This window comes from Pyrgilauda ruficollis, unplaced genomic scaffold (genome assembly GCF_017590135.1).
Source record: "Pyrgilauda ruficollis isolate IOZ18807 unplaced genomic scaffold, ASM1759013v1 scaffold6, whole genome shotgun sequence".
NCBI classification, from domain to species: domain Eukaryota; kingdom Metazoa; phylum Chordata; class Aves; order Passeriformes; family Passeridae; genus Pyrgilauda; species Pyrgilauda ruficollis.
Genome location: NW_024527710.1, coordinates 4962458 through 4987630, shown reverse-complemented (window position 1 = coordinate 4987630; position 25173 = coordinate 4962458). Strand labels below are relative to the sequence as shown.

Genomic DNA, 25173 nt, shown 5'->3' with positions numbered 1-25173 from the left:
AAGAAAGCATTACAATATGTTAATCAGGTATTTGATCTGGTCAGTCAAACACTCAAAGAAAAGTCAGTTACTTCCTGGAAACCACATAATGTTCCAAATAAACCAAGCTTTTTAAAGGCTCTAGATTTCTCTGAGGGGGATGATTTACTTATCACTAGGATGATTTGCCTTTGGACTCTTAGTATCTGTAACAGCCTTATTTAAAGGTTGAAAGCCAACAGCATTACAGGAGAAATCCTGAGTGAAGGGCACAGATAGATACGGATGGCAATATAAAACATGCCACCTTCAACTTTTGGAAGCTTTACTACTGAGTGACAGCTGCTGTGTGATTGCTGTTCAGCCAGAAGTAGACAGGAAAATATTCTGAATCTAAATGCACGACCTGCATGACTGCAATAATTCCATGTTTTTGACTGCTTAAATTCCCAATTGGTGGACATCAACACAGTGCTCTCAGTTTTCTGGCATTAAGATACAAGTTTGAGCTATGTCAACCTTAAAGTGATCCGCAGGAAACTGAAGAGCAAAAAAAAAAAAATCTGTATGAAATCATTGTGTCTACTTCACACACTGCACAACCCTTTCCTATGGGGCCCTGCTTTGATCCCTGTTTGTGCTGGCCAGCTCTAGGCTCCCCAGAGCAGAAAGAGCTGCACACAGATGTTACACTGCTAAACAGCTCATCATGGAGGAAACCAGATCACTTCTCCTGTAGGAAGATCAACAAAGTGATTTTGTCACAAAAAATCTAATCTGGCTGTTTTCTGAGTCAGAATATGGGACACGTTTCTAGCAGAAACCCCTTTGAGCTGCAGTCCCTCCCGAAATTTTCCCAGATACCCAAATTTCATTCACGATTAAATAGCAAAAGAACTTCTCAAAAGGATTGCTGGGCTAGTAACCTATCACATTCCACTGAGGACTCACCCATACAGAGCTCAGTGATTGCTGTGTGTCTTCTATAGAGATGTCTCCTAGGGAGTCATGTGTCTGGTACAAAATGGAGTATCTCTGCTCTTACTGGAAAGACTTCATCTTACCGGACAATTTATAGCAGCTTTTGTGACATAGACAGGAAACAAAAAATATCTTTTAGAAAACCAGAGGCACAAATAAACTACTTGGCAGACAGGATTAAAGGGGTAGCCTCCCAAGTAGCCCTAAGACTTATGCTCTTTGGTTTAAATTCTGTGTTCCCACACACTAACAAGTCTAAAGCATACAAGATTACAGTAGGGAGTAGGGAATCCAGGACAGCTTTTTAAGATTTGCCAGTTTCAGGACTCTACATGCTTACAATTTAACCTAATTAAAGCCATAAAATTATAATTGAATATGGAAATGTACTGGCTAGAAAGTGAATCTGTCACAACCTCAAATCACTTCATTTATTATAATTCTGAATTCCTGCCCCATTATGAAACGTGCAGCTGTATCCCACACTGACAAAGGGGCACCCTACAGATTCAAATGTGGCGTCATCTCTGAAGCGTATTTTAAAAGGTGGCTTTGAAAGCTACTAGCAACAGTTGGATTTGTTTCCCAGAGTCCGATTCTTCCTGCCCAGCTGATGCCTGCCTGGCCAGGAGGAGCACACTGCTCATGAGGGGGATTGAGCACACTCGTCCTCACCCCAACAGCTCCTTAACTCCTGGCTACCTTCTGTGTGTGCAGACCAGTCAAGAACTGAAGTATCCTTTTAAACTGTGCATATTCTGCTGGCAAAGTCTCAACAAACTGATTTAAAAGCAGATCCATAGCAATCAGACTGAAGTCGTTCCTGGAAAACTCCACAGGAAGGGAAAAAAAAAAAAAACAAAAAAAAAAAAAAACCCAAAAAAAAAAAAAAAAAAAACAAAAAAAAAAAAAAAAAAAAAACCAAAAAAACTCCCAAAACCTAATTAATTAACAGGGGTAGCAAATAAAGCAATATACAGATATAGGGGGGATATTGTAACACTGCAGGTGGCTTTAATTTGATTTACAAGAACACTTGGCATCAGTTCAACCATGGGTTCTCTCACATACCTTGGATCATACCAAGCCAGCTTCTGCAAAAAATTACTACAAAATCCTTTCAAAATAAAAAAACTTTTGCAACACACACAATGTACATTTGACTGTGTACCTTAGTAAGCCTACACTAAAAATGGCTTCTTACTAGGAAATCTAAATAAACTGGGATACAGAATATAGCATTTGAATCTTCTTTTCTTTCTGCTCTGTTCTTAACCAGCTAAAATCTCCTTCTATTGGAAGAGGTCATCACTGAAAGCATGGTCAAACTTCTATACAAAATCTCTGGGTTTTACTGCTTTCCTGGCCAAGGACTTTCTGCACAGCAGAAGAGAAACATTCCTGCTTGCTAAGGGCCCTGTGAAAGAACAGTATCTGACTAAAAATATAATCACAAAAGCAAGCATGGTATAGACCAAGAACTTTGGGTTTCATACTTTTTCTGTCCATACTTACAGCAATAAGATGTTTAATCTGACTGTATTTGAAAACTGCAACAGCATATTCAGCTTTTTTTCTTTTTTTTTAAATGACAAATTAAAATCACATTGGAAAAAAGGCTGAGAGGTGATATGGTGGCAACACCATCCTTACCAAAGGCTTCTAAAATTGTTAGAGATGACAACACCCCAAAAAGCAAGCATAATTAGTCTATTTCTTACTATAAAACTTTGCTTTGTGTCACTTTGCTATGTGATGATGCAGACGGTAAAAATAAATTGCTTTAATGAAAAATAGTAGAATCCCAAAATGCAGTCAAATCAGTACAGCTGTATCCAAGAGTTTTGTGGCACAGCATACAGATTTCTATACTGAAAAATGAACAAAGCAAGAACTAATTTAGCTATACATTACACAGTTACTAAAAATACAAGCAGCAATCTCAAGTAAATGCTAGATCCTTCAGTAGTTAGACAATATTTTATCATTTTCTTTATTAGAATGAAAGGATCCACAATAACTTGTCCTAAATTAATTTTTAAAATGCAAAAGACATGATAAGCTAACACCAGTTCAAAAAGAAGCTGAGTAAAACCAAATGATCTTTGTGACTATCAGCCTTATTTCTATCATGCAAAAAAAAAACCCCACAAAAAAAAATGGAGAACCATAAAAAGAAACAAAACAAACTAAAAAGGAAAAAAACAAAAATCTAATGAAAGGTGTACAGTTTTTCAGTATGAGCTCTGGAAAACCACTCATGCACTGGATTGAACAATTTATTTCTAAACTCTTTCCTTCATACATGATGACTTTCAAAAGGTTTTGATATAAGTAGCACAATCAGAACTAAATGAATCCAGGTATTCGGGTGTGTGTAATGCAAACCCCCCAAATTTAAAATAAATATTTGCTGCTAACACGTCATATAGAATAAACGACAATTTTATTTTTAAAAAGTGAACAGAAGCATATTGTATTTGTTAAGATGGATAAGCATTTGCAAAAAAGAAAGATCTGTATTCAACACATTACTAATAACTAACAATGAAATAGAATGGGTATTGTCTACGCATAAAGAAACTTAAGTTTTTGGTCAAAAAATAAATATTATTTAAGTACACATTGTAAATCACATATATTTAACTGAATGTACTATTTTTAAAAACATAACATAGCATATATCTACAAAACTAATTAGAATTTAGAACTGAAATGAAATCAGGAATTGTTTCTTGTACTAATCCTGCATCAGCTGAATATTTACCTGTGTTTTACTTGAGGCACAAGTCAGTCTTATTGAACAGCAGCTCTTGAACTGAGAAAAATACTTAAATATCTCACTGGAGCTGCATCACCAGGGTATATCAGCACAATCAGAGCTTAAACTATACCTGTATCTAAAAAATTTTCCTACTCATATTTATAAAATACTACTATAGTGTATTTCTGAGCATAATGATGAGAGGAAAATGGCTGGATAGGACAGCCTTGTGGTGGCAACTTTCCCATGTAGTGTGGGGCTAAACTACATGGGAAAAAAGGGAAGGAACCTAATGATCTCAATTTTAGCCTGTTTTAGTAAGTTAGATATCATTGAAATGAAAACTAATCTGTGATCACCTGCATTTACCATGGACTAAAAGGACTCAGGTAAGATTTTACAGGCCAGGACATTCACAGACCCATTTTGTGTGTATACCCCAGGCATACCCACCTGCTGCTGATCTCATGCACTGGCTTTTGCACGGCTGTGGCATGGATAACACAATGGTTTCTGTCAGGAACATCAGCTCCATTCCCCACATGTGCCCAGCCAGTAGGACACACAGCCATGGCTGACCTGTTTCTCCTGCTCAGAGCAGATGTTTTCCTAGGGAAGAATTCACATTATAAAATGTAATCTCTCAAAATAACATAAGGCCTCAACAGCTTTGCCTCCAAAAAGACTGGGAGCCCAATCTTGACAAGTTTCTCTACTATAAAACAGATTAAAGAATTCAGCCAAACATTGTTACATATGCATCTTTCAAAAACTGCACATAATTCTGTATGCTCTGGTTCTTGATCACTGACTTCTGTAGGCTGTTCTCCAGCTCTTTCAAATGTACTTCATGGTGCTTTTCATTCTAATGAAAAAAGAAAAATGCATAGAAACTTAGAAACAAAATATAAATCAATGAACATAATAATCTGAGACACAAAGTACCTAATTTTTATAGCTTTATTTACCTGTAAAAGTTTTCAGAGGCTCCACAAAAGCAAATCTAAAAAAAGCTTCAAAGGATTGAAGCTTTTATTTATGTTCAGTCAGGACCAAACCAAACATGTTTGGATAGACTTAATATCAAAAAAGGCCTACAATAGTTTATAAAAATTATAAATTCAGATTACTGTCATTAACTCAGGGAAGAAAAAGAAGCTATCACTACATCATTATGGGATTGTTATGCATCTAATCAAATGTAGATATGCTTACTGAACACAATTGATCTGAGGGAAATTACAACTTCATACTTTTTTTTTTGTCTTGCGGGGAAAACTCAGCTGAGTAAAAGTTGTAAACTCAATGTTCTTCAAGTGATTTAGTTAGACTGGACATCTGTTAAGTTGATGGGAAATGTCAGTGTACAAAGTATATTGTCAAGTTGAATTAATTTACTGCTCTGAAAGTGTGCCTCAAATGTGTTTTCAGTAAAAGAAACTTGTTTTTGTAAATGGTGACATGGTAAGTGATTTCTTAAATCACAAACAGCATTATTTACTCACATGGTGAAATAAGCAGAGAAGATGGTTTTTTTCTTCTTGCCTCTTTCTCACTTCAGCTTCAAGAAATAACAGTTTTGTCTGAAAGGCTTGTTCTTTGTATGACATTTTTTCCCATTCTTCAGCTACCTATAAAAGTAATGAGAGAGAAAAGATATATATGTGTTATATATATATATATATACACACAATATATTTATAAATATATATGTATTACATATATATTTACTCTTACAGCCCAAATCAAATTATTTTCTTATCTCTTAACACTACTAGCTCTATTTCCTATTCTTTAATCTAATACTTAATTTATTTCCCATGCCCAGGGCTTAAACAAACCTGAGAAATATTCTGGCTAAATTTGAAAGCTGTTTCTATTTGGAAAAAAAAAAAAAAAAAAAAAAAGTAATACAGTGGGAGAGAAACACTTTTTAGCTTATTTTTCTCAAAACCAAGAAAATATCCTCAGTAGTGGAAAAATCAGATGTTTATTTCTACATTTTTAGTCTGAAATTACAACTTTATACATTTTTTCTGATATAATTCACTACAATCTAAATTCACACATTTCCTCTTGAATTTGATTAACTGTTTGCATAATTTCTACAAATGCTAAAATTCTGCTTAATATAGAAAGAATGCAAATTCTTCATCTAAAAAGAGAAGGATTTCAACACAAAGGTTCTTGTGGGCTTTTATAACAAAGAGAAGAAAAGGTAAAATTAAGCTTTTGTATAGAAACATTTTGCCATATGTGTGGGATTTAATATAACGTGGTTAAAGAATCTTGATTTGTCAATTTTAAAAAAATTATAATAAAACATTTGTAAACTGAAACTTGGTATTTTTTTCCACAGTATCCAAACCTGACAAAGAAATTTAATTGTTCCATCCTTATTTAAAACATGCAGAGATTCACAGTAACTGTTTAGTGTTTCTCCCTACATGCAAAATAGTCTCATCACATAATTTTTTCTCAAGCTCATTTTAAATGCTGTTTTTAAATAGAAAGTAGCAAACAATATTGAGAGAGGTATTAAATCACCAATACCATTTTTCTCCCTTCTTCCAAAGCAGATTCAAGTTGTCTGGTCAATGCATTATATTCTGCAATTTTCTCTTCAAGCTGCAATTTGCTGCTCTGAAGACTCTCATCTTCTTTCCTGAGTTGGTAAGCAAGTTCTTCATTCTGATATTCCACCTGTCCTAATTGCCTTTATGCAAAACAGGTCAGTGCATTATAATTCTCTATAGCAGAAAATGTAGGAATTCATTTTAATCAGATTCTTCAAGTTACCTTCGAAGATCTTCATATTTCTTCTGAATGTTACAGATCTCTCCTTCTAAGCAAAGATTGCCCATAGAAGTTACACTATGGTTATCCTGTGAAAATGACAATTTGTTTCTAGTTGAAGAGACCTGTATACAGGATCTTACTGGAGAAAAGTAAGTCTGTCCATTAAAATCCAAAAAGAAATGCAATTGTAATTTCAGGTAAATGCTATGTTCATTCAGACAAATGCTATACTATAATCAAATAAACGTTATCTTGTATTATTGTACCTTGTATAATTATCTTAAATTAGTAAAATACAGCTAAAGTTGGAGACTAAAATTTTGTGTGAACACCTTAAGGCTGAAAACCTGCTATGTAACAAAGTCCTAAAAAACTCCATGTGCTGCTCATGCAGCCTTGTGTATTAGGAGTTAGGCAGGTCTACCTGACCAGCAAAAAAGCTCCCTCACACTACAGTCACAGGAAGTATAAAATAATACTGCATATACAAACGGTTATCACAGGAGAACAGTGCGGCACTGGCAAAGAATTTCAGAAAGAAGAAAATATCAAAAAAGACAAGTTCATGAAAAGAGATACATCAGCAGCAAGAAGACAGTCTTCTCCTGCTCAGCATCCAAAGTGCTAAACTTTTACATGTGTCCTTTCAAATCTCAGTAGCAATGAGATTATTGCTCCTTCTTCCACCCATCAACAGCACGATAGCAACAAACAGGCACATCAACAGCCGGTGGGTGCCATCATTTAAGGGGTGACCACCACCATTCTTTGGACTACCTCAAGCAGTCCCATCCAGCAATTTGAGCCCATCTGCCTGATTGTGTTTATCAGAATTACAGGCTGTTCAGGTAGCAGCAGATTGGTGGTAGCAGAAATTAGTCCAGCTGAACCCAGGAGCAATTGCTCCAAAAGGAATTTTCCAAAATTCTGGTCACAGAGTCAAGGGTAAAGTACATCAATCACAAAGACTTAATGCTGAAATTTAACTACTGTTCCACCAGACTAGTGATTATATTCCCAATTATTTTGCTATACTTAAGAGGTTCTTCTGCACTTTTTCAAGTAAACACGTAGTTAGATTAAAACTACATACATAATTTTATATGATGTATAAATTTTGCACCTCAAAATTAATTATTGCTTAAGTACTTTAAGATTTAAGAGTTGATGAACATTCCTGGAAGAATCAAAAATCAAGAGCAATGTTTCATATAAAGTCTATAGGACCACAGAGATTCACAGTACTTCACCTGTAGTTTTCTTACTGACATAGCAGGATGATTAGGCCCCTTTCCCACCCCACTAACTTAAAAACCTTTGTCATTTGTGCTCTTCTCACTTAAAAGGACATTAGAATAAAGACAAAAAACAATAACCAAAAAACCCCAAACCTACCCTGCCATAGAAATTGATGTCAGAGAAAAAAAGAGTCCAGGAAAATTCATTTTGAGGCTTTAGAGAAAATACAAGCATTAGTATTAAATACAGCTAAAAAATGCAATTATCCTATTAAAGTATATTTTAAAAGTACTTACTCAACTAAAACATTTTAAAATGTTATACATCATCAAGAATATAATTTATCTTATTAAATATTGTATGGCTTATAAATTTGCCATTAAAACAAAACCTAATGTATATTTAAATTATTCTACTAGATACAAAAAAAAAAAAATCTAAATTTGCATTTATTTCCAGGGAAGAATTCTGCAATACATCTCAGGACATATGTATTCAAAAAGATCAAGAATATACTCATTCTAAAATTCACAAGTCTTGCCACATAATGAATTCATATAAAAACAGTTGGCAACAGTTTTATTTGCATTATCTAATTTCCACAGAAATTGATTTATGATTTATGAAGATTTTCACAGAAATTTTGATTTATGAAAAAAATAACAAAGGATACCTCACCACTGTCACACACACTAATAGTAAAATGCCCCAGTGACTTTTTTTCCACATAATTTTCTCATTTATCTTTAGAAATCAGCATGTTCTAACCACCTGAATCTCCAGCTCCCTGAGGGTTTTGCATTTCTGCAAATGGATCCTTTCCCAGGCCAGAAGCTTTTGCTGGTTTTCCTCAGCTGCTTTCAGCAAGTCACAAACATGTTCTAACTCCTTTAGCTCAGCCTCCGTTTTGTGCCTCACCTACATAGTAGCATCACAGGAGAAAAATGTAAATGTAAAACCATAAATTAATTGTAGTACTTAATGGATTTTCATGTAGGTAATAAAGCTAAAATTCTGTAGAAGTTACATATCACCTATTTTATAAAAAATACAAAAATACTGACAAAGATACAAATTCTTTTCTGATGCTTAAGAATGTCTTCCAGTGTTCAGCTCCATCTGCTGAAAAATTTATAACTCATCTCTGTATGAAGTCTCAATCTTAAATGTTACTTAAAAAAAAAGAACTTACAATAGGTTTGCTTCCATATACAACTTTCACAACTGTTCTGTCAAAAAGATAGTTTGAAAATCACCAACAATAAAATCACACTTTTGAAAGTGATAAAGGAATTCTGGAATTCTAAAATAGTAGCCAAACTACTTAGTAATTGCACTAGGAATCATTGCTCAATTGTTTGCAATTGTGTAGTATCCAAAAAGCACCTGCTTTAGACAGCAGTCAGTAAAACTCTCAGAAATTTAAAACCAAGAGACAGCACCTTGTGACTTCTAACAAGATGACAAAAATATAGAAAAGATCTTGTCCTACAGAATTGTTTGGAAACATTGTTTATTACTGCAAAACTTACCTTATCTGCTTCTAAGCCTTTGTTTTCTATTATTTTTCTGTTTTCATTTAAGACTGTTTTATATCTGGATTTCAATTCTTCCACAGCAATTTGTCTTTTTTTTACCTAGGACAACATACATTTTTCACATACATTTGCAAGGTCCTCCATACCTCTGACTTCTAAATAGGATCTCAAAATTTGTCATTATTTGACATTTTTATTTTCATTATGCTACTTGTCACAGCAAGTACAAAAGGGTTACCAGGTAAAGAGCACTGTCATATCAGCAGTGGGCTACCAACAATGGAGAATGAGCTACAGCTGTGCTGTAGAAGCAGCCAGTACGACTCACACCTCTCTCCCCACATAACAACTGTCACTGACACTTCCCATCTGGAGTCACTACAGCCCTGAGCTAGGGAATTACACTCCACTCAATGCTTAAGGCTGGCTGTTAACTGGAACTACATCTACCATCTTAAAGCTGGAAGCAACTTTAGTTGTGATGATGCATTCCAAAGACAAGGCTCTCTGGCTCTACTCTAGATTTTGTATCATGTCTTTCCTTTCTCTTGTCAGTGATTAAAATAAATCAGTAAGTGAAGAATGTCAGTGAAATTGTGTCTATACTATAGTATAAATAGATACATATTTGAATCAATGTTCTAAAACTTCTGTGTGAATAAAGACAAATACAAAAAATGAATTTATAAAAAGCCCATTATAAGTTTGGTTTGCTTGTTTTGCTGGTATTTCTATGTGGATTTATCCGCTGAGAGAAAAGAACTCGTATAACCCTATACTCATAACCCTAAGATATATTTCTGGAATGAACCTGGATTTCTTGAACTTACTTGAATACTGATACACTCTCAGGAACACGAAGATAAAATATGGCCAAGTAGAGGTAAAATATCAACAGTATATCCACTTAAGACACCAGATGCAAACGTTTAAAATATCTAGTTTATTGGGTCACTAACCCGCTTTTTAGCAAGCCAATCTTTTCAAAGCAATCTTGTCTTGTTGGCTTCAAGGGGGCTTCACACAATTCAGTACAGACAATGTGTACTTGTAATTCTGTGGAGACGATTCTTCCATATGGTCCATATTCTTCTTTCCATGTGAAAGAAGCAATTTCTTCTTTCATACTCAATATTACAAAAATATTACAATCCCCATGACAACAAGATGGATTTATGACAAACAAAACCTTTATCATTTCCTCAAAATGGCTTACAAATTAAAAAAAAACATACTTGAAGATTCAAACATGGTAAGTCACCTCATTTTTATGCTGTTCTACAAGGTTTTCCTGCAGCTTTGCTTTTTCTTGTAGATGAAGCAACTCATATTCAACAGACACTGTACTTTTCTCCAATATAGCAAGGGAAGCCTTGATCAAAAATAGAAAATATAAAAATGTTAAGAGTGTTACTAAAATAATGCATTCTACAATATGATATTACTAGCAAGTGACTTGCTGGCACTAGGAAGTGTGATATAAGTATTTTTCCTGTCAAACAAAAAGGATAGTCTATAGTTCATTTGTCAGCTCATGAGAACACTTATATCGGATGATCAAAACCTGCAAACTATTTCAAAATTGAAATTAATAACTGAGGTAAACTCAGTTCTTTAATTTGAAAGAAAGTTTAACAAACATAAAATAACAATTTCTACTTAAGCGGTTGTGGAATTATTAACAGTAAAATAAATAGCATCCTGATTTAGCAGACAATCCAGTTCCTAGCTTTGCCATAAATTTCCACTGGAAAATTCAGTATCTCATTTGTCCTTACTATTATAAACAGATGCAAACCTTATTCTGCAGGTCTGGGGTCTATAAACAGAAGGTCCAAAGAGAATTAACGTTGTTACTTCATTAATGTATGAGAAATGTAGAGCCATTCAACAGTGATTTATAATCTCACCTTTAATTTTTCGTTTTCAAGGTAAATCTTTTCATTTTCAGAGTTAATGGAATTTAGCTTTTCAAGAATTTCCTCTTCTGAGTTTCTTCTCCATTCCTCCCTTCTTTCCACGTCTTCCATCAGGCCTCTGATCTGACTTGTAAGACAGGCAAGTTCTCTATGATACACAATGCTTCCAAAACTCTCAGTATGAAAATGAAATCGAACCTTAACACATTCTCCTTCATTGTATATGTATATATATATAAAAGGGGGAATGCATTTACACATCCAAAGAAAGGATTATCTACTCATATTCTGAAATAAACTCTCTGAAACAGGAGAGTTTCTCCTCTTCTTCTTCCAAGGAACTTGTATTAGCTCAATTATAGAACATCAAATGATACTTCCAAGAGAACTTTGTATATGCACACTGTACAAAATGTAACTATATTGAATTTATAGGGTATATCACATAATGCCCTACTAAGAACACTCCTTAGCTACTTTAGGAATGTTGCTTTCCATTATTAAAAGCAGCAAATTATGCTATGCCTCATTTTTTGGAGCTTCTTTTGGTTAATAAAGTTCACAACATTTGTTTTGCTGTTGACAAATAAGTCTTGTTAGAATGGCACATTTCAAGCAAAGACTTGTATTTTCAGCTGAAATGAAAACAGCAAAACCCGTTATCCTATGCCTGATTTTTTGGTGCTTCTTTTGGTTAATAAAGTTCACAACATTTGTTTTGCTGTTGACAAATAAGTCTTGTTAGAATGGCACATTTTCAGCTGAAATGAAAACAGCAAAACCCAGTTGGAAGCAGAATGAGTATTTGTTCTTTCTTAGATGCCATCCTATATACACTGGACCCAAGAGTGGGCCAGACAGATTTCTGGACTGATGTCATCTACCTGCTCTCTGATTAAGTTTTAAAATATACTGCAAGTATTTTCAGAAATGCCAGATTTTCTGTGGCAAAACCAAAATATTTAAGTAATTTTAATGTGAGCTGTTAAATACTTGAGCATGAAGCAAGTTCTTTGTGAAATAAACATTTCCTTAGACCTGGAATAAAGACATCTAACAGTTTCTTTTGCTGGTTTAAATCACAGTCCATATTTCTAACAACAGAAATGGTAAAAGGATATTTGTCATCGCCTGCCCAAAAAATAACATATCCTTCATGTACATTAAGATTTGACTGTGTCGTTTGGAAAATTTTATTCTGCTTTTCCTTACATGAGTGAACTGTTCGAATGGCATCTAAGAGGAACCGTTCTCTATCCTCTACTGAGGTGAGACATTAGTGGAACTGAAATAATTTGGCCTTCACTAGTCAGAAGTAGGACCTAGAAGACAAAGAACATTCTTCTATTCTGTAAACACAAGGGTTAACACTCAAGCTGTTGAATTAGTTATTAAATAAGTGGTTATGTGGTGGCTGCATAGGAGCTGCCAGCAAGTTCAGACTGATCAGAAGTATGCAGGAAAAAGAATATGTTCTTTACTGGCAAAGGGGAATAAAGCTTCAAAAGAAGTGAAATTCAACAGAGAGGAGGCTAAAGATCTTAAATTTGTTCATATTTCCAACTTTTAAATTCTGCTCAGAATTTTAAAATATTTAAAAACTCATTTCCATTGTCAACACCAAGTATGGCACTACTAAATATCAATATCCTGTGACCACAGAATAAATAAACAAAAAAAACCAACAGTCCAACTTACTTCTCAAGATCTTCTATTTGAACTTCTAACATTGTCTTTTCTTCAAATATTCTATCGTGATGGTTTTTCCAGACATCAGAGGCTGACAGTATCTCACCCAGTTTGACTTCCTAGAGAATGCAGAAATTATAAATTATGTAATGAAAGAATGACACTGAAGAATGCCATTTAATTATACAAATTTGTAGATAATAGAGATATTTAATATAAGATGGTTTTATTGGATCTCCCTTGTACAAATCAATATAAATTTTCTCTCCTCTCAAAATAAAATCAACAAAATTACCCACATTTTTTAAAAATCAGAGTCTAACTATATACTTACTTTCAAGGCACAGACAGTTAAACAATGGTACTGTATATCAACTGTAGAATACAACACTTCAAAATTTAAGATGACAATCTTTTCTTACCAAAAAATTTGTCTTCAATACATCTCTACTACATATAAATTTCATCAATTAATAAATTAATAAAATTGTGCCGAAATATTTTAAGAATAAAAAATGCTAGCTAGGTGAGAAATGAAACATTAGGTAAAATCCCTTAAATGAAAAGAGATAATTAACCAATACAGGCTACCTTGAAAGTACACCAGGATTTCAATGAGGAAGGAAACAAGTGTGACTACAAAACATCAGAAGTTCAGGAAGTAGTTGCTCTCCCTCTCTACTGCTAATTTTAGTTAAAGATTCACTACTGTCTTCTCACAAAGATCCAAGAATACAAAAACCATTATTAATCATCTCCTGGTACACTAAGTGGAAAAATATACCTTTAATACTGACATATCCAAAATAATTATAACACATCTAAGGGTATGAAAACATATTCTTGTTAGGAAATCCAAACAGGATGATAAGCACAGTTCCGATGCAGCTGGCCTTTTTGAACAATTACCAACTATTGATAGGCAACGCAAGGAATAACTTGGACTTGGATTTTGAAAAGCCAGCAGCTTGGAAACTAAAAGCTAAGTAACCACATGAGACATCACACATTAATAAAGAAACTAACACTTCAAACCTCAGTCATGGATTCTCACTTAGTACACTGTATTTCTGAGTGAGTCTGTGTTTATCCATAGAGGACTAATAAGAAGACAAGGAGAGGTTTAATCAAAAGCTGATGACACTACTCTTACTTCCTACAGCTTAAAATGTTCAACCTCTTGACTTAAGACAACCACTAAATTTTAACAAAACAACAGCAGTTAACAGTAATAGCTTTCAGGACACTTATAGCAACCTTTTCCTTAACAATGAGCAACAAAACAAAAGACATACAAGCACAGCATAATCAAACAAATTTTTCTATTTTCCATAGTTGTTCAATTTCAAACAATACAACACAGCATTGCTCACAGCATAGTCACTCACATGTTCTTTTATTTTAGAGGTTACATCTTTCACAGCTTCTTGTAAGCGTTGAGCTCTTAGTTTCTGGGACCTTATTGCTTTTTCCAGAGCTATCTTCTTTTGCTCACTTGTCTCCTTTAAGGCTAACTTCTGGCACTTGTATTCACCAATTTGATGTTTCCACTCTGCTATTTTATTTTCTAGAGTCTGCAGCATAATTAAAATAAACTCTTCAAATTCCAAGCCTTACAAATAATTTTGTGCTATAAAATAATTAGGAAGAGCTGTTACATTTATAGCATCTGTTTCCATATAATCTTGGTATCTCAAACCTTGTGGTTGATACAAGGAGCTAGCTAAGTACAACAGTCGACAAGAAAAGCACAGAGAGAAAGTCATTACAAAGATGAAGAGGTTGAGAAGGTGCAGGAGCAGGCAGGAGCAGGGGGAAAGACAGCTATCTAACCATGTCTGTGTGCTCTTGCAAATGAATGCAGAATTTCCACATAAGAGGCATGGTGATGTTAAACCTATTTATGAGGAGGAAAATAAAATTGTTTCATCAGACTATTTCTGTAAAGAATATCACCTTAATGATGTTACCAGTGATATGCACTGATGTGTTATAGTATGTGCTGTGAATCTAGTGACACACACACTACTAGGTCTTGAGATAGGCTGTATGACTGTATATGAAATTTTATTATGAAAGTTAATATCTTGGATTTGTGTTTCTTTGAACTCAGGAAGCTAGGAAAGGCTGGGATCTTTTCCTAAGTATATGTATTATTATATGGGCTGTGATTAGATTACAATATACTATTTTCTTGCAAGATCTCTGATTTTTTTCTGTGCATAAAATGGCCCTGCTTTATTAATGACATAGATTTGTTTAGTGAAGAAAGTATTTTTTATAAACAATGAAGCAGAAATGCATTTTAATGCATCTAATAATACTATGAAACATGTACAAAGCAGCCAAGATGGGAACTGGGCTCTGTGATTGTCATTATATTATCTTTTATATTGCTGCTATTATTTCTGACTAGCTAGTTGTTTACATCACTCTGATGAAGACTGATCCCATTCCATGCAGGAAGCCAATCTCTCTAACTTCATGACTTTCGTATTTTTCATCTATATACCACATAAATATGAATGGAAAACAACTACAGACATTAAAACACTACATGATGATATTCATTAAGAGCAATACCAGACTGTTTCAAGGAGAATCTCAGATCCACTTATCAAAAATGCTACCAACAGAAAATTCGTTTCATAAAGACAAGTCTAAATCTTGTTCATATCTCTTACTATTCTTCCACCAAACTGCAGTAATGTAGGGAAGCCAGCAGTGTCAGCTTAGTTCAGTGATAAATATCCGAATTGTAGGAATGATTAATGCATTTGTTTCCTTCCTTTTAGCCTAGGTCTGACACTACATTACTACTACTAGTTAACTACTGAATCTGTGAATGTGCCAGCCTTATTCAAGATACTCACTGACAGCTGCTATAAAAATATGCATATTGTGCATGAGGGGATATCTCTCAGTACAGCTCCTGGCCCCAAAACTTGTACACAACCAAAACAAAATGCTTGTGGTTTTCCAAATGAAAGAAAGATGGTCTCAGGTACTGGGATTCACCAAAAAGCAGAAGTACTACTTCAACAAAAAAGGAAATTACAAAAAAGACCCAAATATATAAAAAGTGGTTTTGCTATATAAATGCTTACGAAGCACCTCATTTACAGAGATGTGACTTAAGGTGGTGGATAAACACTTTCAATGAACACAGCAAACAAAATTTCAGTCTATGTATGGATTTCAACTGTCAGTATAAGTCAACAGCTGCTATCCCCTGTTATAACCACAGGAGGTCAGAATCACACTAAGAATAAGTGCTTTGGGAATTAGTGGTTGAGGTAAATTCGAATTGAGAACTAATTTCGTATTTTTAAGCTTTTGCAAGCTTTTGTCTAGTTATTTACAAAATCATCTCCAGAATTTAAGCTAGCAAACGACTTCAGCAATTTCTGAAAGTGAACAAAGCTTTTAAATAGAGATTGAATGACAATACAGCTGCATATCAAGTTATTTTATCTAATGAAGATGTTGTTGGAATTCTATAATTGTACTGGCAGAACAAGAAAGCAATTTTTATTTAGAAGAAAACATAAGGCATTTATGCAGACATAGACGTGATTTGAAATTGCCTTGATACAGGTTGGGTAAACATCTCAAATGATTCAATTAGCAGGGGATATATGCTAGTAAAAAATTTTGGAAATTAGAAATACATTGTTTTTAGCCAGTGTTTTCTCATTCATGTCTATGTTCTCGACAAGTTTCATATACTGTATTCTGAGGCCACATACAGCTCCAGCCTTTTACACTTGACCTCCTCCTTGCCTTTTTCTAAAGCCAGTAACTGATTCAAACACCCAAATTTAACTTGTTCTTATTAGAACAGAAAATGGAAATTTAACCTACCTTAAACAAACTGAGATTAGGCATTAGTCTTAAGTGTTTCACTTTCAGTCAATATTAAGAGACTTATCAATTCTTCACAGACAATAAGAAGAAAGAGGGTGTGGCTGTCACTGTTTTTTTAGAACAGGAAGTCACCATAGGGACTTGCTTATCTCTCGACCATATGGAGACTTTCTTCTAGACAGCACAGTTAAGTGAGTGCAAACGCTTCTATGCATGTTTCACTTTGCTTCACCAGAACTGTTCAAGTGTGCATAAGTTGAGAAAACTAAAAAAAAAAACCAACAAGCAACCTTGCAATTCAAATAGCGGTCAGGCAGATCTTGCAAAACATAAATGTTTATGATTTTAACTGTTTGGGATTTTTCTTCTGACAATAATTTGATTTCAAAACAGGCCACAGCAAGGCTTTATTTTTGTTTTTGTTTGTTTTTTTTTCTCCAAGAAACTGAAACACAAGTAAAAATATTTTGACCTGTATTTTCACTTTTAATTCATAATTTTCTGCTTCTTTTCTTTCAATCTGACGCTGCAGGTGAGCTTGTACTTCCTTTACTGATCTTGACAAGCGGTCCCCTTTCCGTATCTTGATCTAGGAAAGACAAACACAAATTTATTGGACAATGCTGTATGACGCTCTCTGTATTTTTTCTACTCTACCATAGTTTCTGGCATTTGAATGTCCTCAAAACCTGGAAAAGATAAAACATGCTCTACAAGCGTATTCACAGGCAGTAATTTGCTACTAACTGTATTAATGTTAAACAGAAATCACCAACTTGAAACCATTTATGTATAATTTTACGTATAATATTTAATCTGAATTTACGTAGCAGGAAAAAGGCCTGGAAGTATGAACTCAGGCTAAGAAAAGGCATCCAGCTAGCAGGATGACTAACACTAAGCCACACTGATCAGCTGTGCTCTGACTAATTAGACCTGAACTGATCTTCATTGAATTCCAAAGACCACCATCTCCTATTAGAACTATTGATACATTTAATTCAAACTCTAATTTGGGGGATATGTAAATCATAAGGGAAGAGGAAAGTTATGTCACCAGCACGCAGGTCAGATGAATCTATGCAATTTCTTTCAACTTGATTCCTTTGGCTCATTCTAAGTAAGAAATAATAGGGTAGATAAGTATTGTATTATCAGTATAGACTGCAAAAGACTAAAATAATATAACAGTTGAAGTGTTCATTATAGACACCAGTACGAAAGGCAGATTCACTCAAGTGTTGATGAAAATGCCATGTATTGAAATTAATGTAAGAAGGAACAAGGGAATAGCATAGGAAATTATTTATCCTTTCAGATGCTAGGCACCCTAAATTGTTCAACATTAGGTAGTCTCCAGTCAGGGCATGGTATGCCACATAGATCCCATCACCACTGAGGTCTGCTGGCATTGGGGTCTTCAGAATTTTCATAGGCTTTTCTGTTCAGCATTTCTGTTCTCTAGCAAAAAGATGCTTCCATGAAAATGTGCTCTTTCACTTCAAGATGAAGACAAGGACATGACAAGAGCCCCCAAAGGTTCCTCTATTATGACCATCTGGTTAAGTTTATTGAGCAGCCATGTGATATGTTCATTTGGTTAAGGGAAAAAAAAACCAAAACCAAACTCTTAAAGAAAACCATGGCTCTTAAAAACCTGCAAGGAGTTACAAATATCAAAGTACACTGCTGTCCCCTGAAAGGTTTAACTGAGCCTATGCTGTCCCTCACTAATGCTGAACCATGCTGCATGGCACACACACCAAGTGCCCTGGAGGTATTCAGTCTGTAACACAGATTGCCAAACCACCAGTAAAATAACTTTCCAACTTTTACAGTACCCTCTTATACAGGACAATTCTTCCCTTTCAGTGCTGGTTTTTGCACTGAGCCCCTTCTTTTTGGTGCAAAGAATGAATGAGCTCTTGCCAGACTTGTCAGCCTTTGATGATATTAGCTCTGTTGTCTGTACTACCTTTCCTAAAAGAGCCATGGAAACCAACTGTGAACAGTATCTGTTTAGCTTACTCCATATTATTCATTATAAGTACATTTTCCTCAGAATATTGCAAATCAGTAAATGAGAAGTCAAAAGCTACCTTAGGATATTAGTGTTAAGAATAACTGTATCCTTATTTGTATAACTATATTCTTATTTGAATACAGTTTTGATGGTTTTAAGATAATTCTGTAGGAAACACCTTTCAGGATTTTAGTTTTTTCATAGGTCTTTGAAATAATTGTTTTACTCAAAATTTATAATTTTTCTTAGTTGGGAATCTAGTATGTTTGAACAAAATATTCAGTCTAATGGAACTGGTCACTCACTTTTTCACACTGGAGCATAGATGAAAGTTCTTTTATCTGTTTCTCCCTTTCAAGTATTTTTTTCCTGAGATTCTTCATGGGAAAAAATCAACAAAGAAATTATTTTAATGTCTGTATACAACAAAGCATCAGAAATGCACAGTGATGAACATTTCAGATGTAAAACTAAGATTTCAATGGTAAATCACAAATACTCCCACTTTGCCACTCTCACCGGAAATTTTATGACTCTATAAGGTAGCCAATTTCAGATATTCAGCATAGAACAGAGAGAATCAAACTTTAATTTACTTACAGTATTCTGAATTTCACTTTCACTTAGCTCCTGCATCCAAGTGTCAATTTTTTTACTGTTTAACTGCAACACAGGAAACATTACAAATTTCTTCTGATTATAACTGATTTTGTATTTTTCAATGGTTTTAAATTGGCTACACATAGTTTGCTATATTTTTAAACCTGGTACATACGACTAGAAAAGCTCACACACTCGCAAGTTACTTGGTGGTCAAAAACTAAAGAATTTTCTTAGTGCACAGGACATAACAAAAAAAATCTTCCCACAATGTGGGAGAAGACTATATGACTACATGTTTCTTTCAGACTTGTGTAAGAAATGCACATTTCCATTGATTCTGTGTTTATGCCTTATATGTTTTCTTACTTGGTGTTCTAGACTGTCAGATTCTTTGCTCAGATCAGTAAAATACTTCCCATCTTGGATGGCTTTTGTAGTTCTGTGACAATCCTTTTTATCTGGCTGAATCAGTGAGCAGAGTTTTCCTGTTTCTCCAGGTGGCACACATGTTTTTCCCTGAAATAGCATTCATAATTATGTAACATTTCATTTCACTCCCAGTTAGGTCACTTATATTGCTAATTCAAGGATATCAACATAAAACAAGTCAGCTCCTCCAGAGAATCCTTTAAGAGAAAGTTTAAAGATCAAAGAATCATTTAGGACTTTCAACAAGGATAAAAGCCTGCCATACCACAGGATGCACCCTCAGATAGTTTGCTCACAGAACACAGCTAATCCACAAGGCAAAGGCAGACTACCTCCAGTGAAGGTGAAGGCCAAGACCTGCTCAGATTCCAATGTTGCTGTTTTGCACAACAGACTTCTTCCAGTCAGGAGGCAGCAATGGCTCTCCTCTTTTCCCAGTTTGGAAAAGCTTTTCACCAGGCCCGGCTGCTCAAGAAAATGATACTGCCCATGCCATGGCAAGTCCAGAGCCATATCAGACCTAAAACCTAAATGAATCCCATTCCCCCCACTTCCTTATCAGGCACCAGCAACCTGTCATTACCCTCACCCCTTCTCCAAACACCTCTCTCCTGCCTCTACTCCAGCACTCCAGAATGATTGATGCCTTCACCAAGCACAAAGTTACCTGTCTACTCCACTCAATACTCCACTGACTACTCATTATTTGTTCAGAAGTGGATTGTGTTGCCTTCTCTACCCACCAGGACCCATTTCTCCTGGGCTCAGCCTGTGCGAGGTGCATCTCCATCAAAAGGATTTGTCAGACTAAGAGTTTCAGTCCTTATATCCATATTGCCTTTCATATAATTGAGAAAATGAGTAACAAATCTGGGAAGTTCCCCATCTTAAATAACCACTTCCTCATAGAATCAGAATGCAGACTGCTCTGTTTCCACTTGTTGTTTGACAGCAAATAAGTACAATCAAACATCTAAGGTTTTTTATTTTATATGTGCATATGTGTGTGTCTTGTTTTATTACAGGATTAGATTCCTGGCAGACCTCAACTTGTATAACATAATGCAACTCTCTGTAGCTTTTTCCTGGATATACAACCAAAATCAAGTTCTTGAAATTAATTACTTCCAGTGAAAACAGCACCTTGGAAGATTAAACATCATGCTTGATTTATCATAGCAAATCGATGTAAGCAGAAAAGAACAAAGAAGAATTTTGCCATAGTTTCAGTATACTGTTGCCATGTCCAGCATTGTCACTTAGCCAGTTTTTGAAATATCAACAACGTCACATCTATAACTAGGAAGTATATTTTTAACTTTGTTAACAAAAAAAAATACAATTTAAAATACCAAGCCTAACAGGAACAGAATGAACTTGCCTCAACAGTGTGAAGAAGAATAAACTTTTGCTGAAGATCAAAGTCCAAGGAAGGAGCAGTACAATCATGTACAGGTAAAGACAAGGATGCTTGTGATAATGATGACATTTTGATTTAATGCTGTATAACAAGACAATATATGTTAAAATATATTAGAGTTCCACGAATCAGTAACTGAAACATTACTGGCAGGCCAGGTTGTTCCCACTACAGTTGGACTGCTGGACTGGACCAAGTAAATCCCAGTCACAGCAGAGATGTAACACAGCTAATGCACCTGAAATCTCCCACAAGAATTCCCAATTTGCAATTGCTCAGCACTGAATTCACAAACAAGGTGCGCAGAAAGCAAATCCGTCCACAGCAGAAAACGGAACGCACTCGAAGGACAAAGTAAAGCTCACAACTGCTATTTCCCGCTTCCACGCTCCCCAGCCCAGAGGGGAGGCTCAGGAGCACAGGTCACCCATCGCCAGCCCTCGCCCCGGGCCCGCTCGGGCTCTCACCTCACCAAAGGCCCCCGCGCCCGCTGCCGGCGGCTCCCGACGCGGTGTCCCGCGAGCCCCCCCCAGCACCGGTCCTACGGGACAGTGTCCCCTCAGCACCGCTCCTGGGGGACAGTGTCCCCTCAGCACCTGTCCTGTGGAGCAGTGTCCGCTCAGCACCGCTGCAGCGGGGCAGTGACGCTCCGCACTCCTCCCGCGGCTCCCCACCTGCGCCCGCCGCTCCTCGAGACGGGACCGTTGCCGGAGCAACGCGCCGTTGTCGTTGCCGTTGCCGTTGCCGTTGCCGTTGCCGTTGTCTCTGCCGGTGCCGGCCCCTCTCGCAGCGGGGGGAGGCGGTGGTGCCGTCCCCGGGCCGGCCCTGCCCGTCGCTCCCCGCGAGCGCCCACTGCCCCCGGCCGGGGCCGGTGCTGGCCGCAGCCCCCGCGGGCCCGGCGAGGCGGCATCGGCCCTTCCCCGGGAGAAGAGGGGCGCAAAGGTGCCTCAAGAAGCGGCTGCGCCCTTACTCGGCCGGGACGTGCCCCGCGCACCCAGGAGGTTACTGTCAGACCCAGCTGGACAAGAAACCTGGAGACCTCTGGGGAGCTTTAGATCCTCCAGATGATTGCTTTCTGGGTGTTTCCATTAATTTTTTTTTTTTCCTGAAGTTAAACAAAAAGTGTTCATGTAATCTGACCGTATGTGACGCTGTTTTGGCAATACATTGTCAAACACTGTAGAGAAGCCACATATTTTTAAATAACCACATTCAGATGAGGTGGCAATTCATAAAATATCTGAGACACTGCAATAGATGTGTGGAAAGATCACTCGCAAATCATAAACTGTGCTAAACTGAGTGATCATGTGATACAAACATGGTCATTTGTACAAATGCAAAGGTAGATATGTACATAGACGCATATACTCATACATAATTATAATTTGTACATTTTGTTTAGAAAATCATACTGATAGAAATGTTAATTTTTAAATATTCTAGGTAATAGCAGTGTCAGCAACTTATATTAAAAATAAGCTTGAGAGAAATAATCAAAATAAAAATCAAACACATCCTTTGGCATCCTTTGTAAACATGCCAGTGTGTATTTTCTTCTATTGCTGGCAATGGAATTTCAGAAAGCAGCTACTCACTTCATATACTCTTTGGAGAATATTACCTAGCCATGTGTAATAAAAATTAAATGCTAAATTTCAACCTTTTAAATTCAAGTAGACATGAAATCACTTCATTATCCATTCTGGAGCGAGTGCCTGATTGTACCTGAATTCCAAAGGAGTTTTTGTCTTTGCATGTGCAAAAGGCCTACGGCTTTGTTCTCTGTAGGACCCACAGCCGGGAACTGAGAATTCACTGTCTCTGACAGACCTCTGCTTCAGCACCACTGTTATGAGCTGTGGCTTTGGTACCCCATAGCCACCTCAGACAAAATTCTTAATTTTAGCTGTCCAGAACTTGCTGTAAGATTGGCTTATTTTAAAAAGAAAGCAATAAGTTTTTGGAACTTTGTAAAAATCTGGTCATAGTTTATAAAATACCGCAAGCGCTACCCAGCAGTGAGGGCTAATTAGCATGATAATTAGCATTGCACTCTGAACCTCCTAAACAAAGAATGAATTACAAGTTTCAGTCCTCAAAACCACATTTTAATGACAGTGGCACAATCCACAGAGTAGAAAATAATTAAAGGAAATGGGACACACAGCTCCACAATGACATAATTACAGGCCTTATTAAAAGAGATGTGCTTGAGAGAAGCTTCTTTAGATACCACAGGAACACTGCTGAGTATTTGTCACAGCTCATGACTTCATCTGCTCTAAAGGTATAATTGAACCTTTCATTTCCACGTCAGAAATTCATTGCTCCAGTGTGTTTCTTTGTTCATTGGTTAATTTTGGCAATAGTCTGCTATTGCAAAAGCTGCAGATTTGCTGTGACCCTGTTAATATACTGTTCCTTCCCCATCCTTGTATGCACTGCTCAGTGCAGTACTGACCAGATTTGATTTCTCCAGCAATCCTTAGACACTTGCTGTCTCACACAGAAGTGGACATCAGGGAGAGACAGAGCACTGTGTGTTCAGATCTAACATTTCACTTTCCCAAATAATAATCAAAGCTGTAACTTCATATCAAAGCCAGAATAGCTGTCATTTTAGAGTCGAAAGGCTCCTTTGGAGAAAAATGTCAGAGATGAAGCACTATTTGCTAGTACTAGTTCCCTCTAATTGCTTTTTAGGTCAGTGAATGCCCTTTCAGTCAGAAATATCTCCTTTTGTTTCTTTCTGATAAATCTTCTTATTCCATAAGGGAGTTCTGCTGCATACAAATTATTTGATAGGAACTACATCACACAATCTGAATAAATAGGTTGCAGCCCTGTAACTGTTTCCCAGAGTTATGTAAAAATATGACATCACATAGACAATCCCTGTGACCCAGGACAACTCACTCGCTTCTCTGGGACACCCAGTCCTATCTGCCTAGCAAGCAGAGCTGCAGTAGTCTATGGTATGAAGGCACTGACATCTAGTGGGCTCCAGCTACATTTCCAGTTTTTCCAAATGTTCCAAAAAATCTGACCTTGATATTAATGCATATTTAAAAGTACAATCAGATATGAATAGTTGGAGGTTGAATTTATTAATTATGACTCTTACGATAGTAGCAAGAGGAAGATTTGTTTTAATTAGAAGCTCGTGTTCACTGAGCTCTCTCCATAGTAAAAGCTCTGAAGAAGTCAATTCAAGTAAAGCAGGATTCAGCATTTCCCAAACACCACTGCAAAAGACAGAAAAAATTTGCTCTGTCATGCTTTCAAGGTTTTTTTCCCCCAAGTTGTTTTTTTTTTCTTTTTTTCTGTCAAGTCATGCTTTCTGACAAGCAGATACAAAATGACAGGATAAGGCTTCTGATTTCCATTATTATGCTTATATGTATATGTGTATATATATGTATGTATGTGTATATATATGTGTGTATATATATGTATCTTTTCTTGTATTTCCAAAAGCTATGTTGGCTGCAGTCCCAGTTGCCAACACAACTGCCACATGCCAGCTCAAGCTAGCAAGAAAAGATGTGCTAGTTGATGTCAAAACCATAAAAATTGTGTTCTCAATCTGGTCTTCCAAATGCTCTTAAAATATTTCCAGCTTCCAGTCTCCTACATGGACACTTCATGATGTTCCATGAAGAAGGTAAGTTTAATTATTCCTATGCCACATGTGGAGAAACTGTAGTACCATGTGATGAAACAACTTTCTCACAGTCACTATTAGGGAAGTGGTAAAGCTGTAAATATACCTCCAGTTATTAAACTATCATTGCATAGTAAAAGGAAGAAGCCCAAAAATTTTATTTCTATTTCCACAGGGGTAATTTCCTCCACGTATAAGATAGCCAACTTCTTCTAAGATAGACAGCTGGAGTGTGGGACTAAATTATTATCCTTTG

General features: G+C 36.1%; 1 protein-coding gene across 1 annotated transcript; it reads right to left on the bottom strand.

Moving 5' to 3' along the window:
- Nucleotides 1–4376: 4376 nt before the first annotated feature.
- Nucleotides 4377–21319, bottom strand: ODF2L (outer dense fiber of sperm tails 2 like). The gene is made up of 14 exons (XM_041483377.1): nt 21218–21319; nt 19399–19461; nt 19104–19175; nt 17248–17364; nt 14297–14482; nt 12918–13027; nt 11211–11346; nt 10562–10672; nt 9295–9399; nt 8534–8680; nt 6524–6609; nt 6278–6440; nt 5230–5355; nt 4377–4589 (listed from the first exon to the last, which is right to left on the bottom strand). The coding sequence occupies exons 1-14, from the start codon at nt 21317–21319 to the stop codon at nt 4461–4463; spliced, it is 1653 nt and encodes a 550-aa protein (XP_041339311.1). The 3' UTR covers nt 4377–4460.
- Nucleotides 21320–25173: the final 3854 nt, after the last annotated feature.

Excerpts from the sequence above, each read along its gene's own strand:
- ODF2L (XM_041483377.1), bottom strand. The coding sequence starts at position 21,319 with ATGTCATCATTATCACAAGCATCCTTGTCTTTACCTGTACATGATTGT. Across the intron at positions 19,176-19,398 it reads AAAGTGAAATTCAGAATACT|AATCTCAGGAAAAAAATACT; the intron begins GTAAGTAAATTA and ends TTTCCCATGAAG. Across the intron at positions 6,610-8,533 it reads TCAGGGAGCTGGAGATTCAG|GATAACCATAGTGTAACTTC; the intron begins GTGGTTAGAACA and ends TCATTTTCACAG.